At 42.6% G+C, this 21,791-nt stretch overlaps 2 protein-coding genes across 3 annotated transcripts in view; one reads left to right on the top strand and one right to left on the bottom strand.

The window, feature by feature from the left end:
• LOC121156842 (leukocyte surface antigen CD47-like) overlaps positions 1–2,340 on the top strand; it is a 30,506-nt gene extending 28,166 nt beyond the window's left edge. For both annotated transcript variants that reach the window (XM_040980831.1, XM_040980830.1), the window contains 2 exons: positions 1,276–1,368; positions 2,141–2,340. In XM_040980831.1, the coding sequence (XP_040836765.1) occupies positions 1,276–1,368; positions 2,141–2,256 (209 nt within the window). In that variant the 3' untranslated portion in view covers positions 2,257–2,340. The remainder of the gene's footprint in view (positions 1–1,275; positions 1,369–2,140) is intronic.
• Positions 2,341–12,086: 9,746 nt separating this feature from the next.
• Positions 12,087–21,791, bottom strand: part of MYH15 (myosin heavy chain 15) — a 174,895-nt gene continuing 165,190 nt past the window's right edge. Inside the window, exon 42 of the mRNA XM_040980919.1 lies at positions 12,087–12,278. Within this exon, the coding sequence (XP_040836853.1) occupies positions 12,087–12,278 (192 nt within the window). The remainder of the gene's footprint in view (positions 12,279–21,791) is intronic.

Raw genomic sequence — 21,791 nt, 5'->3', positions numbered from 1 at the left:
ACTTTAAAATTTTTTAATTAAAAAATATTTAAAAGTTTTTTTATCATCATGTGTGACATGTGGAAGATTTCAGGTTTTAAATTGTTTGGATTTTGGATTTTCAATTTGTGGGTTAGAGATTGATTTGATGCCAGCTCAGTTATCTTATTTAAAATTGTATATGTGACTTCTTAAGGATTACCTTCCTTTGTTTTTGGTTTTTTGAAATAATGTGTTGAACACACACTTTCTCTTCTTTTGCTAAATGTGTGCATTAAAGTTCTATAAATGGAGTTGTAGATGACAAATAATGGAAATACTTTTTGTTACTCATATGCTTTGATGATATTGTGTTAAAAGAGATATGAATTAGTTAGGGATATCATAATTATACATTTTAACAGTATATTCATTTTCACAGTAAATCAATAACATGTTTTTGTTATAATTATTGAAAGTGTCATATTTAACATTTGATTTTAGAGCAAGTTTCTGACTTTATGCATGTTGGAAAGGTATCAAAATTGTTATAAAACCACAAATCTTCTAATTGCCCGAGGCAGTCATAATGCTATGCTAACAAACCTTCACAGTGGTTCCTTCACATTTTAAAACATACAAGTATGATAAAAAATAAAAAAGCCCTTGTTTTAAGGTTTTGATTAGAGACTGGCAATGTGACAATAACATCTTAAACTATAACCCACTGTCAGAGCACTGAGCTGAGTCTCACATGCTGTGCTCTGATTCAGCTCCCTGCTAATACGCCTGGGGACGCAGGTGAGTGTGGCCCAAGTCTTTGAGCTTCTTCCCTGCATTTCAGAGACCCACCTGGAGTTCCACACTCCTGGCTTCAACCAGGCTCAGATCAGGTCCTGAGAGTCATTTAGGAAGTGAACCAGTAGACAGAGGAGCTCACTTTCCTCTTTCCTCTCCCTCCTCCCTTCCACTCCCCTTCTCTTCCATCCACTTCCTCTCCTTCCCTTTCCTTACTCCCTCCCTTCCCCATTCTCTTCTCTCACTCTCTGCCTTTCAAATTATTAGTTTTTATTAGGTATTTTACCCAAAACCTACCCTTCCAGCTCGGATATCTGACAACAAAAGGCTGTAGAATGTACAGATCTACATCTGACAATTGTAAGGAAGCCTTAGATTCATGCAAAGGTAGTTACTACCTGACAGTGAACTCTGTAATCAATCTTTCATCATATGACAATATTTGCTCACTGTGTGCAGCAAATGCAGGTCAGAGTGATTATTTCTTACCATTTTCTTCTTCCTTTTTTTTCCTCCCAGTTTGTGGGATAACCTACATTGCCATTGCCATATTGATATTCCAGTTACTGGGCCTTGTGCTTGCTATAGTTGGACTGATTCTCTGTGCTTTAGGTAAGCATAATTTCTTCCTACAGTCCAAGGAGACATATATTCTCTATATCTTTTCATGGCTAGGTAGATCATTATTTCTTATCACTGCGATAGGATTCCATTATGATGATACAATGAAAATTATTTTTTTTCATTCACAGAATAAGGGAATCTTGGTTGCCTTTAATTTTTATGACTATGAACAAGGCTAAATCAGTACCCAAGGGCATGCTTTGTGTGTATGTTGTTTTTAATCTATTTGGATAAACCTCAAGGATTAAAAAATATTGGGTTTTGTGTTAGAGATCTAATTGTGTTTGTCAAAATTATGGCATCATTTTGCATTACCGCTAACAATGAATTTAAGTTCCTGTTTCTGCACATATTTATTGATATTTGATGTTGTGAGATGTTCATTTTTAATTCTAATCTTTATTATTGTGGTAATAGTGCTCCCCACATTGTTTGAAGATTATTGACTATATATGGTTTCAGGACTGGTTGTATATGTACAGGAACTTTTAAAATATCCAGCCTCCAATTGTTTGGAGCCTTTTACTTTAAACACACTTTTTTTAATTAGTATTGGTACAATAAATGTATTGCGCAAAGTGGGATTTTTTTTTTCCCTGTAGTAATGTGGAAACAATTAGCTGACTAAACCAATAATGGTGAATTTGTATAAATAATATTTACTTCTTTGTCACTAGAAAAATCATTGTTTACCATTTTATAGTTTATTAGTACTAATTTTTAAAATTCAATGATTTTATATTTATTCCTTTTTTTCCAGCTTGTGTGGCAATACATGGGCCTCTTCTGATTTCAGGTTTGGGTATCATAACTCTTGCAGAATTATTTGGACTAATTTATATAACATTTTGTGGTCCGTCAGTCTTACTTCATTAGTCCATCACAAGATCATAGATATGATCACTCAGAAAGTAGTTGTTTCCCCACTTTAAATTAAAAAAAAATACATTATTAATTCTAAGCATGAGAAAGCAGTGTTGGGGTGATTGAATACAGAGAATTCAAAGGGCATATGTATTAATGAAAAGTCTGGATTATAAACTTATCCAAGAGAATGTAAGATAACATTCTTGCTATCTGCTTTTTAAAAATAGTAAACAGGTATTTTCGAAGATTCATTTTTCTAATAGAAAATTATTTTTAATTATCCCACTGTTTGTATTCTAAATCTCTTTTGTAGAGGTCTGTTCGTGCTACTCTCCTGTTTCTCAGTCATTATTGTTTGGACTTACTATTTATAGATATGGATAATCCTAAGGTGGCAGGCATTGAAGTTCAAGTATCTGCTACTTTTTTTTTTTTAATTTAAGTAGCAGTGCCTACAATCCATGCCTGTAGTTAAGACCACTATAATCAGCACAATGATTTTTTTAAGAAGTTTTTACTGCATTTAAAATCGTATCATTTTATGAGTGGAATTAGCTTTGTTGTTTCTAACCTTTGTATTAATTCTGCCAATTATTTTAATTGTTATTTTCCATATGGTTTTGTAGGTATAGGAATCCCCTCTCCCCTCCTCCTCCCCCATTCTCTTCCCCTCTGTTATTGTCCCCCATATTATTATAAAAGTATAGTCCTTCAGCAACAGTTACAAGTCCAACATTCTATTATTTAAATGTATCATGGCATTGTAAGTGTAGACAGTGGTAGAAATATAATATCATATTGTCAGGCTGTATTTAACAGTTTCATTGGAATTTCTACTCTACATAATTTTGGATGTTTTTAATGGAGCCTGAAACCAATAGTTTGTCTTACACAAGCTAAACGATGTTCTCTAAATCTGGTTTATAATAATCCCCTTCTTAAAAAAAAAAGGTGTTTTAAAATCTATAAATTATAGCAACCTTAGCCATCTGTCAAAGTCATAAAATGTTACAAATTAGATGGTATCCAAGATGGCTGAATAGGGCATACCCACAGCAGCTTCAGTTGCTATGCAATAGGAAAGGAACAGAGGAAGGACCACATTTCTGAGGGCCTGAGTGATAAAATTTTCATCAAAGAAATGGGAAAAAAAGAAACTTCCATGGATAAAAAGAAATGAAAACAAAAACTTCCATGTGAAGATAGGCACATGGAGCAGCAAAAGCTACTAGTGGATAGACACCATCATACCAAGACAAGGTAGGAATAGTTCGTGCCCAACCACACATTTTTAGCTACAGAACAATCCCACAGCTTTACTCCAGCCTGAGAGCTGAGTGGGATCAGAGCAACTGCTGGGCTTGGAGCAGCCACACTTTCTTGATTCCTTCCCATCCTCTGCTCCTGTGGAGCACAATACCAGGCAGTGGAAAGTCAGGCAGTACTCATCTGATCTGCTAGTACAGCACCAGAATCGGCATCAAGAGGAGACTGCAGCTGCCCCTGTCAACGTGATGCAGCCTGAGTGGGGATCTTGTGGTCTACATGGGCTAAGCCCCACCTGGAACATGGGTTGTCAGGGAAGAGGGAGCAACACACAGTCCCAAACCCATGAGCAGCAGTACACTGCCTGTATCACCTCCCCTCCATGTGAATAACAGGGAGGAAGTGCTAGCTTAAGTCAAATAGCAGCTCCCCTAGCTCTCACAACTGTGACTGGGATTTTTTTTCTGAGGGACAGATTTGTGGACTCCACTGACTTGGACAGTGGCCTGGAAGGCTAACATGGGGTATGTTGTTGCTCACTTAAGCCTATGAATTATGTCCTTCACCTTTGGCTTATGGGGACCTAATACTCAGTTTGTTTAGGCCAAACACTAACAGGCAGCTAGCACTGGGAATGCCGCAGCTCTCACCATCAACAGAACAGGCTCATAAGACTTAACAGTGGGTCTTCTCCTTCCTATGACTTCAGGAGCCCTCTCTGTGTAGTCTGGCTGGGTCTATCTGTAATCACTGTGTCTGTCTGGCTTCAGAGCTTCCATGAAGGCCTGGGGTGGATCATTTCAGAGAGATTTCTGCTCACACAGAGCACTACACATGGTCTGTGGGGTGTGTTCTCACTGTGGGCACTCTCTAAGCATTTCAGTATTGGAATATGAAGATAAAAAGATTGGTGAAATACCTGAAGATGAGTTTTAAAATGATCGTAGCTTACTCAAAGACCATGAGAAGCAAATGCATGAATTAGGAAAATCCATACATGACAAGCATGAAAGTTTCCCACGAGTCAGATAATAAGATAAATCAAGCTGAAATAATAAAAATGAAAAACTTAATATGTCTAAGAAAAAAATACAGTAGAAACCTTTAACAGATTTGGTGAGGCAGAAGAAAGAATCTCCATATTGGAAGACAGATTTTTGGGAGCTGAGTGAAAGAAATAAAACAGGAAAAAATCTGGAAAAGAAGTTTAAAATATTGCCCAATATTTTTGAGTTTTAAACAACCCAGCACACATGGCATAGGAGTAATTGATAATCTGAGAAATGGGGATGGATTGGAAGGCCTCCTCAGTGAAATAATAGCTGAAAATCCCCTCTAATGAGGATAAAGGAATGTCACAAGTGCAAGACATACACAGTCCTCCCAAAAAATAAGGCCATATATGCCCACCTTGCTATGGCACAGTATAGTATAAAACTGCCCACAGTAAAACATAAAAGATTCTAAAATGTACAGAAGGGAAATGCCAGAATACCCTCACAGGATCTCTGATCAGACTGACAGCTGATTTCTCCTCAGACACCCTACAGGCTGGGAGAGAATGGATAGATATAGTCCAAGTCTTAACAAAACAAAAACTGTCAACCCAGAACACAATGTCCTGCATAACTCTCATTTATATTTAAAAAAAAAAAAGCTGAAATAAAGATCTTGCAAAGTGAATAGAAATTGAAAGAACTTGTCCCCACTCATCCAGCCCTACAAATGATGCATAAGAATGTGCTGCACATGAAAGAGAGAATCATAGTCATCCCTGTGCGAAAATGTGAAGGCAGAGAATCTGAAGTCAGAAACAGGAATATATAATAGAAAAATGGACTGTCTGCTGGCAGCTTTGAAGCCAGGACTGGGGAAGACAGGAGGGCTGGGGGACCTACCAGCTCCAGACCACAGAATGGTAGGTCAAAGGCTCTGGACTCTGCTGCTGGAGCAGTTGGAGGCTGGCTGGGGTGTGCAGTCAGCATGGCTGCAGCTCAGCCAGAATTTGCCTTGGGCAGGTGTGGTGGTGGTGGAAGTCAGCATGACCGTGATGGGGTTTGGGAAGGATACCAGGAGGAAGTTGCTGAAGAGGCCTTGGTGTTGGAGCATGGCAGGGCATGGGAGAGAGGGGAAAGCAGGTGGGGACACAGCATCTTGCAAAGTCAGGTGGACAGGGGAGCCCCGAGGAGCTCAAGGCAGCAGGAAGGCGGGTGTGGCTGTGAGGGCTGGTCCCTGGGGGCGGACAGTGGCCAAGGACTGTCACCTCACCGTATTTGAGCCCACCCATTGCCTCTGTCTCCTCCTCACCTGGCCAGCCAGGGACTAGGTGGACCAGGCAGCCCTAGGCTCACTGTGAAATTAATCCAGTGAGTTTCCGGAGCACAATAATGTTGATGTTGATTGTGGTGGGCTGCTCGTTGGCAGGCGGGGCATCACCAGTGCTGGCCCAATGGGTGAGATGCTGCAAGAGCTGTGTCCTTGAGTGGCACCTGTGGGTCCCTTTCCCTCAGTTACTGCTCGTGGGGCTGGATGCAGACTCTTGCACACAGTGGAGCCCGCTGGGTCTTGGCAAAGTTGCCACTGCTGCTGGTATGAGTCCTGTCTACTTCACTTCTACCCCAGCCCCCTGCTAGTGTGCTGGAAGGCCCCGGAGGATGGCCCACATGCCTGGGCACCTGCTTCCCACAGAGGATACCTGAAGGTAGGACTGGGTTCCTGGCTTCAGTTCCTGGCCCAGCTCTAGCTGCTCTGGGCATTTAAAGAGTGACCAAGTAGAAAGAAGATTCTCTTTCTCTCTCTCAATCACTCTGGCTTTCATAAAAAATTTTCTAAAAAATACATAAAGTGACTTCACTGTCCTTCACTCATCCAAATAAGTATTCATTAGAGGGCCTGGCATGATGGCATAGCGGTTAAAGTCCTGGCCTTGAATGCGCTGGGCAAACATATGGTGCCAGATCTGATCCCAGCAGCTCCACTTCCCATCCAGCTCCCTGCTTGTGGCTTGGGAATGCAGTCAAGGACGGCCTGGGGCCTTGGGACCATGTACCTGTGTGAGAAAAATTGAGAAAGTTCCTGGCTTTGGATCAGCTCTGCTATTGCCATTGGGGCCTTTTGGGGAATGAATCGGTGGATGGAAGATCTTTCTCTCTCTCCTCAGTGTGGATCTGCCTTTCCAATAAAAATAAAGAAATCTTTAAAAAAAGGAAAAGAAAACCAAATGTTAACCCCCTCTTGGTCACCCGAGGGCACTGCAAGCACACAGCCTTCCATCTGCTTCTGGACTCCATGTCTGGACTTGGGAGACAAGCCATGGTGCCTGCAGGTGCCAAGGCAACATCTCCTCAAGATGAAAGCTGGGGAACCGGCACAGTGGCCTAACAGCTAAAGTCCTCACCGTGAACACGCCGAGATCCCATGTGGGTGCCGGTTCTAATCCCAGCAGCTCCACTTTTCATCTAGCTCCCTGCTTGTGGCCTGGGAATGCAGTCAAGGTTGGCTGGGAGCCTTAGGACCCTGCATCAGATGGGGGACTTGGAGGGTTTCTTGGTTCCTGGCTTCAGATCGGAGCAGCACTGGCCATTGCACTCACTTGGGGAGTGAATCATCAGATGGAAGATCTTCCTCTCTGTCTCTCCTCCTCTCTGTATATCTGACTTTGTAATGAAAATAAAAATCTTTTTTTTTTTTTTAAAAAAAGATGAAAGCTGGGAGGAACTGAAGGCAATCGAAGGGTATCACTGGTCCAGCTTCAGCCTCTCATCAGATCCCCCATCCACCTGCCCCAGGATCACAGCGGCCAAGAGCCCTGTCTGAACCAAATCCATGGGCAGCTCACTCACCCAGGAGCCTGTCCCGCCTCTGCCATTGAACCACCTGCCCACCTGTGCAGCTGCTCCCAGCCTCAACCTATCTTCTCATTCACTCACCTGCCTGCCCACCAATCTCTGCTACCCATCCACTTCTGCCTCCAGTGACCCCTCTCCTGGGCCTCCCACTCACTGGGAACCCAGAAGGAAGGGACCCTCAGGGTCCAGGGTGGCCAGAGGCTGGACGAGATGGATGGAGTCAGGAACTTGCCTCAGTTTATAACATCTAAAGCATTGAAAAATAGCAAGACATTCTTGGACAAACAAGCTGTATCAGAAACAAGTCCATTCTTTGAGGATTTAGTCATTTTCATTGGAAAATCAGATATGCAGGGAGGAGGAGAGACAGAGGGAGAGATTTTCCATCGGTTGATTCACTCCACAGGCAGTTGCAACGGCTGGAGCTAGGACGATCAAAAGCCAGGAGCTAGGAGCCAGGAACCTCTTCTGGGTCTCCTACGTGGATGCGGGGTCCCAAGCCTTTAGGCTGCCTTGGCTGCTTTTCCAACCCGCAGGTGGGAAGCTGGGTGGGAGGCAGTGCTGCCAGGATTAGAACCGGCACCATATGGGATCCTGGCATATGCAAGACAAGGACTTCGCCTTTGGGCCATTGCACTGGGCCCGTTCTCCCTCCCTTTTATTTATCTTTTTAATTATTTTTTTAAGATCTTGACATAATTAGGATAAAAAGGTTCAGCACCATAGGAAGTTGGGGAAGACAATTAGTTCCGCACTATTTCCTTAATATATCTGATGTAAAGGGGGATTTTTAAGGGAGAAGCCCCACCCAGTCTCCCACCCCAGGTCCCAGATGTGGGCATGCTCTGTGGGTCTTGCTCAAGTGGTTTTAATAGTGCAACAGTTCTGAATCACTACCACTCTCACCACTCCAAGCACAATGAGGTCGTTGCAGAATCCACTGATTGACATAGTCCATCATAGAGTCTCCATTTGCCCAATATTTTCATTGCCAACATATAGCTAGGTGTTTGGTTGACTTGTTCTGTCCTCTCTCTTTTGAAGGTTAGGGTTCTGAGTCCGGCATTTAAGAAACTTTGTCTGAGGTATTCCCAGACCCGATTCTTGTATATACTAGCAAGCACAGGGCCTGGCACAATCCACTGCCCCGATCAGCTGGTGGTTGCAATTGCTGGGTTGGTTCTGCTTCCCTCACCGTCTTCCACTGGAACCAGTGGGTGTTGCAGTCCAGCCTGGTTCTCCCCATCACATACTCGGCCCTCACATAAACCAGTGGGAGCTGCAGCCTAGTCAGAGCGACCCACACTAACCCCCACCCTCTCTCCCTTTTAAACAAACCTATTTCTATTTTTGTACTTCATAGATGCCTGCATGTAGAACACTCATCTTTGTGTGAGACAGGAACCTGGAAGGCAGATCAGAATATGCCTATGCCTACAGCAAAATGTAGAAGTTGATTTTGTTTTCCACTTTAAGAACTTTAAAGTATTACAAAAATGAGGTGGTTGCAGACCCACATCATTTAGGATGGAGGGAGTTGGGGTCAGGGGAGATGGGTGAGCTAAGTACTTCCATCTTCCCTGCTGTGTCCTTGGGAAGGGGAGGCTAAGGGGAAAAGGGCACTGCTCCTTGCTGTCAGACTCCCTAAGCGCTAGGGGATGGAGACAGTTGTGTGATGTCACTTGAGAGACCCTGAGGTGGGGAATATTGTTGTAAGGGTGTTTGAGTGCTCTTGTTTTCCTCATGGCTCCAGAGGTGAGAAACTCTTTCTAAGGCCTGCTAGTTGACCATGTCTACCTCTGTGTGTCCAGAGACCTGGGTGCTTGCTGAAAAGTCTGGCCAGGAGTGTTGTCCAACCAGTTCTTTCCCTCCTTTGCAAAGGTACTCCAAGTCCTCTGTTGGCAAAGCTGAGCTGACTGTCTTGTCTTTTGTGTGCATCTGGGTCAGCTCTCTGTTCTAGCATGGGAGTCAGCAACAGAGGTGCCCAGTCCCACAACATGTGCTCCAGAATGAGAACACACGTCTTGGTGATTTTCCCTGAGGTCAGGGATTGAGCCCAGCAGTCTGGTTGAGGAGCCCTTTGAGAAGCCCCCCCTGGGGCACACACTTGCTTGGATGCCGGCTGGTGCAGGGCCAGATATGGCCCTTTGTAGGCATGTACTGCCAGTGGCCTGCCAGCCTGCCACAGCCCCAAATCTCAGATGAATCAGCAAGCAGGTGCTACAACCAAACCTAGCCCAGCCATGTGCCACTCCCCCATGTGCCACTCTTGCACATGCTGGCAGGTGCTGCAATGCAATTGAGGCAACCCCAGAGAAGCCTATCTGACCTGTTCCCAGATCAGCTTTTGCATTCACCAGCGCGTGCTGCAGCCTAGCCTGACCAACTCACTTTGAGCACTACTCTTGCACTCACTAGTGTGGCCTATCAGGGAGTCTCCAAGGACTCCTCCCAGGCCTGCCCTCAGCTCCCGTGTGATGGTGGATACTGTGGCCCACCCTAGTCAGCTCATCCTTCCCTCCTCCACTAAAGTCACAGCTCTCACCAGTGGGTGTTGCAGCCTAGTCAGCCTGGCCTGCACCCAGCCCCAGAGATCCTACTATCTTTCAGCTCTTCTTCCTATCACATTCCACCCCCACTGTCATGCAGGAAAGGGCATGCTGTGAGTCCTGTGAGTGGACCATTGGAGGTTCTACAGAAATTCTTCCTCCAGCTAGTTTTGAGAAGTTCAAAACTTTATTAGGCATTGGTTAGTCTTGTGTTGTGACCCAATGCACGTCATTAGTGTCCAGTAAGTGTATTTAGCAATGACTCTAGTTTGACTATGTTGGTCCTTCAGTTTGCTCTTCTTGTTGACATCTTCTGTTGACAGAGCTGCTGAAATGGTAAAGTCGTCTTAGCACTACAGCACATGGATTCTCTTTCTTTGGAGGTTGACAGCTATAACTGCCTTTGAAGTCGATATGGAGATCATCTACAGCATATTTTGGGTGGATGCTCTGAGGCAGCTTTTTGGGCTCCTGGGTGGGGAGTGCCGGAGAGGCTGCTGCTGGCCTCAGGTCTCTTCTTGATCTTGGGAATCAGCCCCATCGGTGTCCTGTTTAGATTTGCTGTGTTGACAGGGTCCCCTGAGGCTTGATAATCTGCACCTCTGATAAACTTTTCCTCCTATGAGCTGGCCACGATGGCCTTCAGCCACACCCTGGGCACAGAAACGATGGAGTCCTGTGGTAGAGGCTGGTAGGGTCTCCCCACGAAGCAGCAGCGTGGGACCTGTCGGCACCTGCCTTGGCACCAGTGAGGATGGGCCTGGTCATCAGATGCTCCATCTGAGCCATCACTGTCAGTGGGGGGCGGGAGGGGCAACCGTGTGGGTAGTGGGGCCTAGGAGCCCCACGCCGTGGGTAGTGCTGGGATCAGATGCGGGTGTGCTAGGGCATGTACTTGCTGCCTTGGACTGCGACTCCCCCGGGGCCAGTGACATTGGCTGCTTCCACGCCCTTCTTGCCCTCCACCACGTCGAATTCCACAATCTCACCATCTCCCACGCTGGGAAGGAACTTCCAGGGGTTGTTCTTCTTGATGGCTGTCTGTGGTGCATGAAAATGTCTTCCTGGGTGTCGTTTCTGGTAATGAATCCTAATCGGTTCTTGACATTGAACCATTTTACTGTGCCCAGCACTTTTGTGGCCAAAATCTTCTTGTCCCCTCTAGCATGTTTCAGCTCTGTGAGGCCCGTGCCTGTGGTGGAGGGCTTGGGTTCGGCGAGCAGCTGCTGGGTGTTGGCCGTGCTGCTCTCACTCTTCTCGGTCGTGGTGGTGGTCATGGTGGTGGTTGAGATTGGCTGCAGCAGCTGCAGCTCCCCTGAGGGTGTCATGGTGCCCAAACCAGCAGTGGTGGTGGCACTGTTCTGGGCCCCCTGGGGTCTGCTCTCTGCTCCTGCTCATGAGTCAAGTCCAGCTGGTCCATCTTCTTTCTTCGGTGATTCACGGATGTGGAAATCTGGTGACTGTGGGGCGTGGTGGTGACACCTCCCTAACTCCTGACTTACATTCTCTTGCAAATGCTCCACCTTGCTGGGTAGGACTTGGTCTTCTGAGTGTTTCTGTGGTAACAGGTGTCTGTCTCCTGCTGATTGGCCAGGAACTTGTGCAGGATGAACATGATGTCACGGACGAGCTGCTGTGAGCTGTGGTCTTTCTCTTGCAGCAGCTGCTCACATGTGTGGAGCTGCTCCTTGATTGCAGAGCAATCCCACTCCTTCTCGTGGAAGGACATGCGCAGCTTTGCTTTGATGTCTTCTAAAGCCATGATCTTTTGCTGAGCAGTGTCCAGCAATTTCTGATTTTCCTTTTTTACATTTTGTAACTCTATTTCTAGAGTAGACATCTGGTCTTCGAGTCTTAACAGATTGATTCAAAGTTGTATTTTCTTCTTTTGAAGATTCACCTTCAACAATCGTAACTGCCTGGTTTTTACTTTGAGGCAAATTTTTTCCTTTTCAGGAATAAACCAGCTTGGTTCCCATTCAGGTCTTTTATCTGTGATGACACTTTTTGTGCTGCTAGTTTTGTAGTCTGGGCCAGGGAACATGCAAGTGTCTCCATTTTTTATCTTGGAGAAGACTGACAGTTTCCTCTTTGGCCACAAAGGCTCTTTGGAGGCTCTTGGTTTTTCCATGGAGGTCTTTCAAAGGCTCCCTCCAGGTGACAGATGTTCTCACTTTCAGGGAGTCTTCTGATGATGTTGTGTTGGAGGATTTTCCCATAGCCTGGAACTGACTTCAGGCATCTCCTGTCTTGAGGAAGACTGGTCATGAGTTTTGAGGCTTTGGGGAACTTCATCTCCCAACTCTGCTGGCAGTTTCTCGATGGTGTGTTTCACTGCAATGGATGGTACCTTGTCGGCGCTGGAATTCTGGTCCGTAGGATCAATGAGAAGCTCCCTTTTTTCTCATTTGCTCAACAGAGCTGTGTGCCTTGTGTGGAGGGTTTTTATTTCGGCATCTTTTTCCTGTACGGTGGTCTGATAAACAGCTAATCGATTGTTCTTCTGTTCCAATATCCGGAACAGTGTTCAGAGCTCTGCATAAAAATTCTCCAGAATCTCATCTTGATGTCCTATGCCCCTCCTTAGCAGCACTTGAACTACATCTAAGAAAATAGCTCCAAAGAATAGTCATGAGGTATCCTAGCAGTCCCAGGAAGCAGAGTACGCCAGAGCATAGGCCAGCATCTCGTCAGGACATGTTTGCCTGCAGGTCGCTAAATTGGTCTGGATCGCTTGGAAGAAGCGTCCACCCCAGTCGGACAGTCCCACAAAGTGTCACCAGAGCAAGGCAAGCTGGGGCTTTATATAAGCAGCACACAATGGGGTTGCCTGGAGACAGCAGACCCAGTGTTCTGTCCTCTGGCCCTCTGTAGCCCACTGGCACCTTGACCCTCTTTGTGCCCCTCCACCTGTCCAGGTGAGGCTCCCACCAAGACCCGAAAAGTGCCCAAATAGATCATCTTTTTCCCTAAAAAAAAATAAATAAAAAATAAAAAAATGGAAGGGCCAAGTTGTTACTTATCAATAATGATCTTGAATGTGAATAGTCTGAACTCTCCAATTAAAAGATACAGATTATCAGAACAGATTTAAAAAAAAACTCATTTATTTTCTTTTTATAAGCAACATGCCTAACCAACAAAGACACATAGAATGGATATGAAAGGATGAAAAAAATATGCATTTTCAAATATGTATGCATTAGATATAGTACATAAATACTTACATTTAGTAGTCCATCCTGTACCATGTTTTATTTATGTAGTCATCAGTTGATGTACATTTGGTTTGATTCCATGCTGTTGTGAGTTTAGCTGCAATAAGCATGGAACAACAAAAATCTTTCATGTCCTGTGAATTCCCAGAATTAGAATGGCTGGGTCATATGGTAGATCCAGCTTCAGATATCAGAGGAATCTTTATGCTGTTTTCCATAATGGTCGTACTAGTTTGTATTTCCACCTCTGGTAGATTAGGGTATCTTTTCCCCCGACATCCTTGCCAGAATTTTTTTTTTGAGGGTGGTGGGTATTAGCCATTCAGATTAGAGTGAGGTGAAATGTTATAGTGGTTTTTATTTGCATTTCCCTGATACCTAGGGACCTAAGCATCTTTTCATGTATCTATGGGCCATTTGCATTTTATTCTTTGAAAAATGCCTATCCATTTTTTAAGCCTGTTTCTTAACTGGACTGCTTGTTTTGTTGTTAATTTTCTTAAGTTGCTTATGTATTGTGGATGCTAATCCTTCTTTTCAGATCTGTACTTTGCAAATATTTCCTTCTAGTCTGCTGTTTGCCTCTTTATTGAGTATCTTCTTTACTGTGCAGAAGCTTCTTAGCTTGGTGTAATCCCATTTGTCTAGTTTTACCTTTTATTGCCTATGCTTCTGGAGTGTTATTCAAGAATAATTTACCTGTGCCAGTGCATTTAAATGTTTCCCCTATACTTGGCTTAGATTCTTGATGGATAGTTAATTAGAGCACAAAGGTTCAAGGGCTACAGGGAAGTGGGTAAGACTATTATTTCCACATTTCCCCCTATATCTGGGGTAAAGGGGGAGGTAAAGGAAGAAGCCCCACCCAGTCTCCCACCCATCCCAGGTCCCTGATGTGGGGCACGCTCTGAGGTCTTGCTCCAGTGGTTTTGATAGTTCAACAGTTATGAATTGCGGCCAATCTCACCATTCCAAGCACAATGAAGTCGCTGAAGAATCCTCTGACTGACATAGTCCATGTCACTTTCAAGTTCAATCAGTTGAGGTGTGGCTGATACAGCAGCAAAGCTAGAACCTCACAGGAGCCAGATCATTGTAACAGGGGAAGCCATGACCCAGTACTTCTGGTGTCCAGGATAGGGTATTCCTCTGTGTCCAGGGTTGTATTAAACCTGAAACAAACCAGTGGACCTGAGTGGTGGGTGCTCTTCTGTTTGAGGACTGAAATGTCTTTTGCAGGCCAGATAGGATAAATTTGCTTAGGGTTGGCTTCCTCACTTCTTCCTAGAGTCATGACTGGCAAAGCCACCTGGCATCTGAGGGTTTGCATTTGCATGAAGAGGTCTATCCAGTCCTTCCTAGAGATACAATAGTGTATAGGTATAGATGCCTGCCAGCTTCCTATCACCAAGCGTGATCCTTCCAGGATTGCAGGTCTCAAGATGGTGCTTTGCAACAGTAGCTTTCAGTAGGGAGATCATAGTTTGTACTGAGGCTTTTTTGGGAGTAGGACAGTGAAACAGATTTCCCAGATACTGCCCATATTGAACTTAGGGAAAACGAAGGTTTGAGACTTGTCCAGCAGCAGCAAATATTTCAGGAGTCCATGGCATTAGTGGAATGATTTAATGCCTCCCACTTACCTATTCCCTGTTATGCAAATTCCTTGTTGGTTCTGGGGTGAGAGAATGGTAAATTCTGTGTGCTATATGTCATTCTTTTTAAGGCTATTTTTTTTTCTATAGCGTCTCCACCAAGTTCTTACTTTGTGCTCTACCCATGGAAATTTAAATACTTGATATGTAGTAACAAAGAATGTGACAGATAGAGTCTCAGCTTACAGCTGAGAAGAAAATGGCAAAAGCGTTTCTATATTCACAAAAACCTCTCTATATTGTAAATACTACTTTAAAGACTTATTTATAAAGATTTGAAACAAGAATTTACTCTCATTTTTTTCCTAACAAAGAAAGGGAGCAGGAGAGTTAGATGTCTATCTAGCCAATTACTTTTCTTGTTGTAGAAGAGAAGACTTCCATATTTAAAATATAAGAGCTTAGGTTAGAATCAGTGTTTCCCTTTAAGTTGACAACAAAAAGATCCAGGAATGTAATGGTTAATGTGATTTTATTGTTAGAAAAGGTCTATGAAGAACATAAGGCATAGTAAACTTTCTAAATATTTCCAAAGGCTCAAAACTACTGTGTTTACTTTCAAAATAAAAAAAGTAATTGTAGGAGCCGGTGCCACGACTTGATGGCTAATCCTCCACTTGCAAGAGCCAGCATCCCATGTGGATGCTGGTTCATGCCCTGGTTATGTCACTTCTCATCCAAATCCCTATTTATGGCTTGGGAAAGCAGCAGAGGATGACCCAAGTTCTTGGGGCCCTGCACCCACATGGGAGACCTGGAGGAAGCTCCAGGCTTCTGACTTCAGATCAGCCCATCTCTGGCTGCTGTTGCCATTTGTGGAAGTGAACCAGTGGATGGAAAATTTCTGTTTCTCTCTCTCCTTCAGTCTGTAGTTTTGTTTTTCAAATGAAAATATGTTTTTTAAAAAAATACATGTTGGAAATATAGATAATGTGCTATGGGTCTGATACACAAGAGTTTTGTTAGTCAGTGGAATTCTTGTTTTCAAGAGAATTGTGAAGTTCTGAAGCCCTCAACTCAGACCCATCACCACTATGCAATCCACATTATCCCAGGCCCCTACATTTCCAAAGTTCGATGACCCTCATTCCCATCCTGAATCAGAGCCATTCCATCTACCTATTTTGAACACTTCCTCAGTTCTTCTTTTAGCTATAGTTGTTCACATCATGCACAGGGTTAGGCCGAGAATGAGTTGTGTTATCAGGAGTGTAGTAAAATGGTACTCATGTTTTCTACAGTGTCCTTCCACATTTTACCCATTTTATACTATTAGGTTTGCCAACAAATGGTTTTTGGCCACATTAACTTAGTTCTTAAGGCTTGGGTTATTTTATTCAAACAGTAGAATCCTGTTGGTGGTATCTTCCTAACATATAAATTTGATTTTATCTCTAGAATACTGTTTGCTAAGTGAGGCATACAAGATTGATCATGATTTATGTGTCTACACCTTTCCAGCTTTTTTCTTCCACATGACATGTTTATGTTATCACAGAGGATTGATGTGCTCTCTGGCTGCTATACCTTTATTCTATTATCTGTCTACAATATCTGCCCCCTGTACTTTCTCTATTCTTCCTTTCAGGCCTGCACTTATTTGTGAATGCATTTCAAGTCTTTGCTAAACACTGTGCTCGACCAGCCTCATCTGCTGTGTCCTTTCATAGCGTACGGTGTGACTACTCAGTGCTACTTTGTTATATGTAGTTTTTTTTTTTAATGTGATGCATATATCTCTTAGTGTCTGCCAGAACTTTTGGAAGCTATATTCATCCCTGTATAATTTGCAACTCAGGAATTACTCAAAATGTCTGTTTTTAGTGGTACAAAATATCTTAACCTTGTTAGATTATAGCGTGGTGTATCATTCAAAGAAAACAAGATCTGTCTTCCTAGATAGTGAGAGTAAATTTGTGATAGTTCACTATTTCTCATTTCTCAGAAATTTTGACATTTTTTAATGCTGTCTTGGAAATAGAGCATAGGTGGAAGACAAGGCTAAAGCAATTAAACAGCACAAGGAAACCCACTCAAAAGAATGTAGAAAATTTACTCTAAAAGGTAAACATAGAAACATTTCACTTTAGGGAGGAGAATCAGGATGGTGTCATTAGGGTAAGGATACATGTAAACAGACTGGGAATCATTTGCCAGGGTGACGCAGAGAGGGCACATTCCAGGAAATAGGATAGGACAGACCAATGGTGGAGAGGCACCTGGAGACTGATGGAAACAGGAAAGCAGTGAAGACAACTGTGTGGTGTTGCAGTGAGCAGATATCCCAGCAGCAGTCAGTGTGTGGTGAACTGAGCTCCACTGACAACCAGAGCTCCAGCAGCAGCCAGGTGGGAGGGGAAGTTCACTGGGAGCTCAGGAATTGAGCCCAAAGAACCACCCATCTTGCTGATTTGTGTGATTTGGCCAGGAGAAGAGACATAGCAGCAGGTCCCAAACAGGTATTATGAGAATGGAGTGGATCGCACAGCCCAAACTCCCAGCAGAGCCACATCAGGCACATTTTGTGCAGGGAGGTGAAGGCTGTGGGAGAAGACTATGCATGCACTCAGCTTGGAGGGAATTCATTTCTGGCTCAGTGCATTGCACTGACATGACAAAATAGAGGTTCTACTCAAAATAAATCCAGGTAGCCCCCAGACCTAATGGCCAGCAGATCTAGAACTCCACCGTAGCACATCAGGCACCATTTTGTACAGAATGGCAAAGGCTTTGAGACTGGAGGGACAAAAGTGAGCTGCACATGTCCTGAGCTAGGAGCAAACTTACTTCCAGCTCAGTACATTGCAGTGATCACACAGGGAAAATAATACCGATTATGGCACCCTATAAGTCAAAATTGGTCTGTATGGCCCTCAGATCTAACAGCCATCAGGTTTCAGCAAAATCAGCACCACCAACAACCTAGTTGTTTAGGATGCCTGGTGTCTCCTTAGTCTTGGCATTTGCTTGACTGGAAGTGGGAGAAAGTTTACACAGACAATTGTGCAGCCACAGCATGGCATCACAGGAAGTAGAGACTGGTCAGCAAGAACCCAGGGCTGTGGAGACCATGGTGGAAGCCTAACACAAGAGCCTAGGTCTGAATCTCATTGGAAGCAGTAGCACATGTGACTGCAAAGAACTGTGTAACAAACACAATAAGCAAAATTAAATTGTAGACCTGTGGGTGACATGAGATAGAAACCTGCCCAATGGAGAAAAAATCTTCTAACCAGAAGGAGTACAATGATCAAGAGCAGAAGAGAGAGAGGCAGAATAAATATTACTGAAGACTCTCCTGCAAAAGAGCAAAAGCCTTTGCCAACTACAGAGCTAACTGAGGAAGATATCAATAAAATGGGGGATACAGGATCCAGAAAACTCAGTATAAAGCTTCTTATCAACAACAAGAAGCATAGGAGTTCAAGGAATATGTCATGCAGGAAATAGCAATGAGAAAAAATCAAGCTGAATTATTGGAAATGGAAGACACAATAGAGCAAATTAAAAATGCAGTGGAAAGTCTCAATAATAGAATGAGTGGGGCAGAAGAAAGAATCTCAGAATTGGAAGATATTTCTTGTCACCAGGGGGAAGCAAACAAAAAGCTTGAAGTAGGGCTGGGTCAAGCAAAAAAGTACTCAAGAATTAAGCGACAGTATCAAAAGGCCAAATATGCATTATGGGAGTTCCAGAAGGCACAGAAAGAGAAATTGCATTTAAAGTTATATTCAATGAAATAATAAAGGAAAACTTCGTTAATCTGGATAAAGACTTAGCAAACAAAACAGAGGAGGCACACAGAACTCCCAAAAGGATTGATCTAAAAGTTAGTCACTACATGCATGATAATCAAGTTCTCCTTAATCAAACAAAAGAAAAAGATCTTTAAATGTGCATGTGAAAATATCTGCTGTCCTTAGAGGAAGCCCAGTCAGGCAACCTCTCACAGGAAACTCTGCAAACCAGAAGAGAATGAGCGACATATTTTAGATCTAAAAGCAAAAAATTGTTGGCCTAGAATAAGTTACCCCCAAAGCTTTCTTTTGTTTTTGAAAATGAAATAAAATTCTTCCACAGTAAAAACAAGCTAAAAGAACACACCTTCTTCCTGCCCTGCAAATGATACTTAAAAATGTTCTCCCAGTGCCTAAAACTGTGTCACATAATGCAATGTAATAAAAAAAAAAAGTTCTCTTGACAGAGAATATTAATAGCACCTACAAAACCAAAGGCAAATGTGAAGAAAATTCCAGTAAAATAAGGACAGGAGACTCAAAACAATGAATAACCATTGCTAAAATGACAAGATCAAATTATCACTTTTTCAAATGTAATTGGCTTAAGCCCATCAATCAAATGTCACAGATTATTACACTGGGTCAAAAATGAAAAAACCCATGTATCTGAGACACATCTCACCAACAAAGATCAGCAGAAACTATATCTCACAGATTTTGATGTTTTTGTTTTTATTTTCCTCTCTTCAAGACACTTTTTCATTAAATTCTTCCCTGAGTCATATATCATACAGTAGCATCATTTTCTTCAAGAAGGTTCTTGATTTTCATTTCTTCACTGACACATTAGTCATTCAGTAGCATGTTATTTAACTTCATGGTGTTACAAATTTCTATTTTTCTTCTGGTTATTGATTTTGTTTTGTGGCTTTCACTTAAGGATATGTGTAGTAACTGTGTAATGGAGACTATAATATCCAGATGTGAAAATACAATATGCACTGTGCATCTGTACTTCCAGATCAAAGATGGACTCCCAATGAATCAGTTGATATATCTTGATAATAGGATGTTGGACTCTCTGCCATTGTCCATGCCTGCAATGGTGGACTTATGACTGTTTCTGAAGAACTATACTATTGTAATAATATAGGGGAAATTAGTGTCAGGGGAGGGGCTTTGGGGAGAGAGATAAGGAGATATCCCAAAAACCTATGAAACTGTATTATAAAATAATAATAATAATAAAAGTAGAAAAAAATTTTTTTTTGCAAATGTCCCCCTATGTTGTGTACATAGGGGTCAGCCAGTAGTCTCTCTTCTCTTACATGAAAACTGGCCAGAGTAGCTACATCTTTAATAACAATTTCTACATTGGATGGGATCATATATTTTTTAAATTATATTTTTATTTGGAGCGCAGATTTTTACAGGCATGGATTTAATTCTCTGATTCATTCCCCAAATCTCCAAATGGCTGTAACAGCCAAAATAGAGCTGATGTGACCTGAAGCAGCCCAGACTCAAACAAGTCTGGTATGCTAGAACTTTCAGACAGAGGATTACCATAATACACCACTTCCCTGGCCCCCATCTTTAAATTCTACACACTGAAAACCTCTAATTCAGAGGTGCATAGGTATAGGTTAATGTCTCATTATAAAGAATAACTATGAAAGCTCTAGGCAGTGCATTCATCTAGAAATAAGACTTGCAAGGATTTGGTTTATTTTTCTTTAAACCAAATCCCTTATTTAGGTATTCAGTCTTTTGTTACCCATCCTAATACCTTTATATGTAGATGCAAGGAGGAGATCTTAACTTCTATGTTAGAAAATATAAGACAAGGATTAAGTGGGAATGATTAACCAGATGCTGGGTAATAAGAAACATTGCCTAGATGAAACATCATATAATAGACATAAATTAAAAATAAAAGCAGAAGTTAAAAAAAAATCACCATTGCCAGCTATTATTCCTTCCTATGTAATGTAATGAGGAGGGTATCCGGACAAAACAATTCTTGAGGAGCTAGCATTGAGGTGTAGCAAACTAAGCCTCCAAGTGCAGTGCCAGCATCGCAAGTGGGCATCGGTACTCCAGCAGCTTCACTTCAGGTTCCAGCTCTCTGCTGCTGCCTTGGAAAGCAGTGGAGAACGGCTCAAATCCTTGGATCTCTTCACCCTGTACAGATCCAGAAGAAGCTCCTGACTCTGTGTGTGTGTGTCTCTTTTTCTCTCTGTAACTCTGCCTTTCAAGTACAAAATAAATCTTTTTAAAATACTTTTTGTCAAACTGAAAATCAAGTGTTTATTTTCATGTAAAATAATTGTGAAATCTATGCATTGTTTTTGATAATACATGATTTCAGTGAGCTTTTTGATGGTTCTTTAAATAATCTATTCCTGCTCATATGCTGGAATATGGTCTTTTGAAGCAGGGAAAATGCCCTGGACCCTTCTGTGCAATGTCGTTTCCTCTCCAATCGTCATGCCTCAGATTCTACCTTTTAGCGAATCAACCCCATCAGGGACAGGTGTTTATGGGAAAGGAATTTGAGAGTGTTCTCTTATCAGTTATAAGCCTGCAAAGAAGTGGAGACAGCAAATGAAGGCAAAGAATGAAGCCAAGCAAGAATATGGTGTCTAGTGAGGGCTCCTGCTGAAAGTACAGGACCTCAGGACTGTGAAATACATGAGATTGTTTAATATCTATCTAATTTTTTTTTACTTTGAAAAACAAAGGAAAGGCAGTTTCTTGCCTTGAAGCCACACTGGGGCTGAGGTCATGAAGGAGTGTAATTCCCACAAGTACAACTTCTATCATCTGAGTGCCATCCTCTGAAAAATGTTACAGATGTGTGAAGAGGTACTAGCATCCAAGTAATGTGTGCAAAGAAACTGAACATGTCATAGTATTTGAGTAGGTGATTAACTGTATGCTCATAAGCAAAATAGCACCTATTAGAAGAGTGACATTTTTAAGTTACTTAGGTTGTAGACTCACTTCTCATTCTGCTGGAAAGCACATTGAAGGTGAGGTCTCCATCAACTTGGATTGGTGCTTTGAGAACATTATTAGTCACAGCTTCGTTTTGCCCAACAAACTTACTGTTATATAACAAAGTTCTGTTCTCTGGTTTCTAAATGTTACATTTTGCTTCTGTGTTTATCCTAATTTGTTTACAAATAGTCAATAGTTCTGTTGTGCTTCATTTGTAGGCTTATTGTGCTTCATTCTGCTTATACAGTGTTCATGATTCTTGCAA

This window comes from Ochotona curzoniae, unplaced genomic scaffold, assembly GCF_017591425.1.
Source record: "Ochotona curzoniae isolate NIBS_2020 unplaced genomic scaffold, NIBS_Ocur_1.0 contig_3498, whole genome shotgun sequence".
Classification (NCBI taxonomy): domain Eukaryota; kingdom Metazoa; phylum Chordata; class Mammalia; order Lagomorpha; family Ochotonidae; genus Ochotona; species Ochotona curzoniae.
This window is presented reverse-complemented; position numbering and strand designations above follow the sequence as displayed.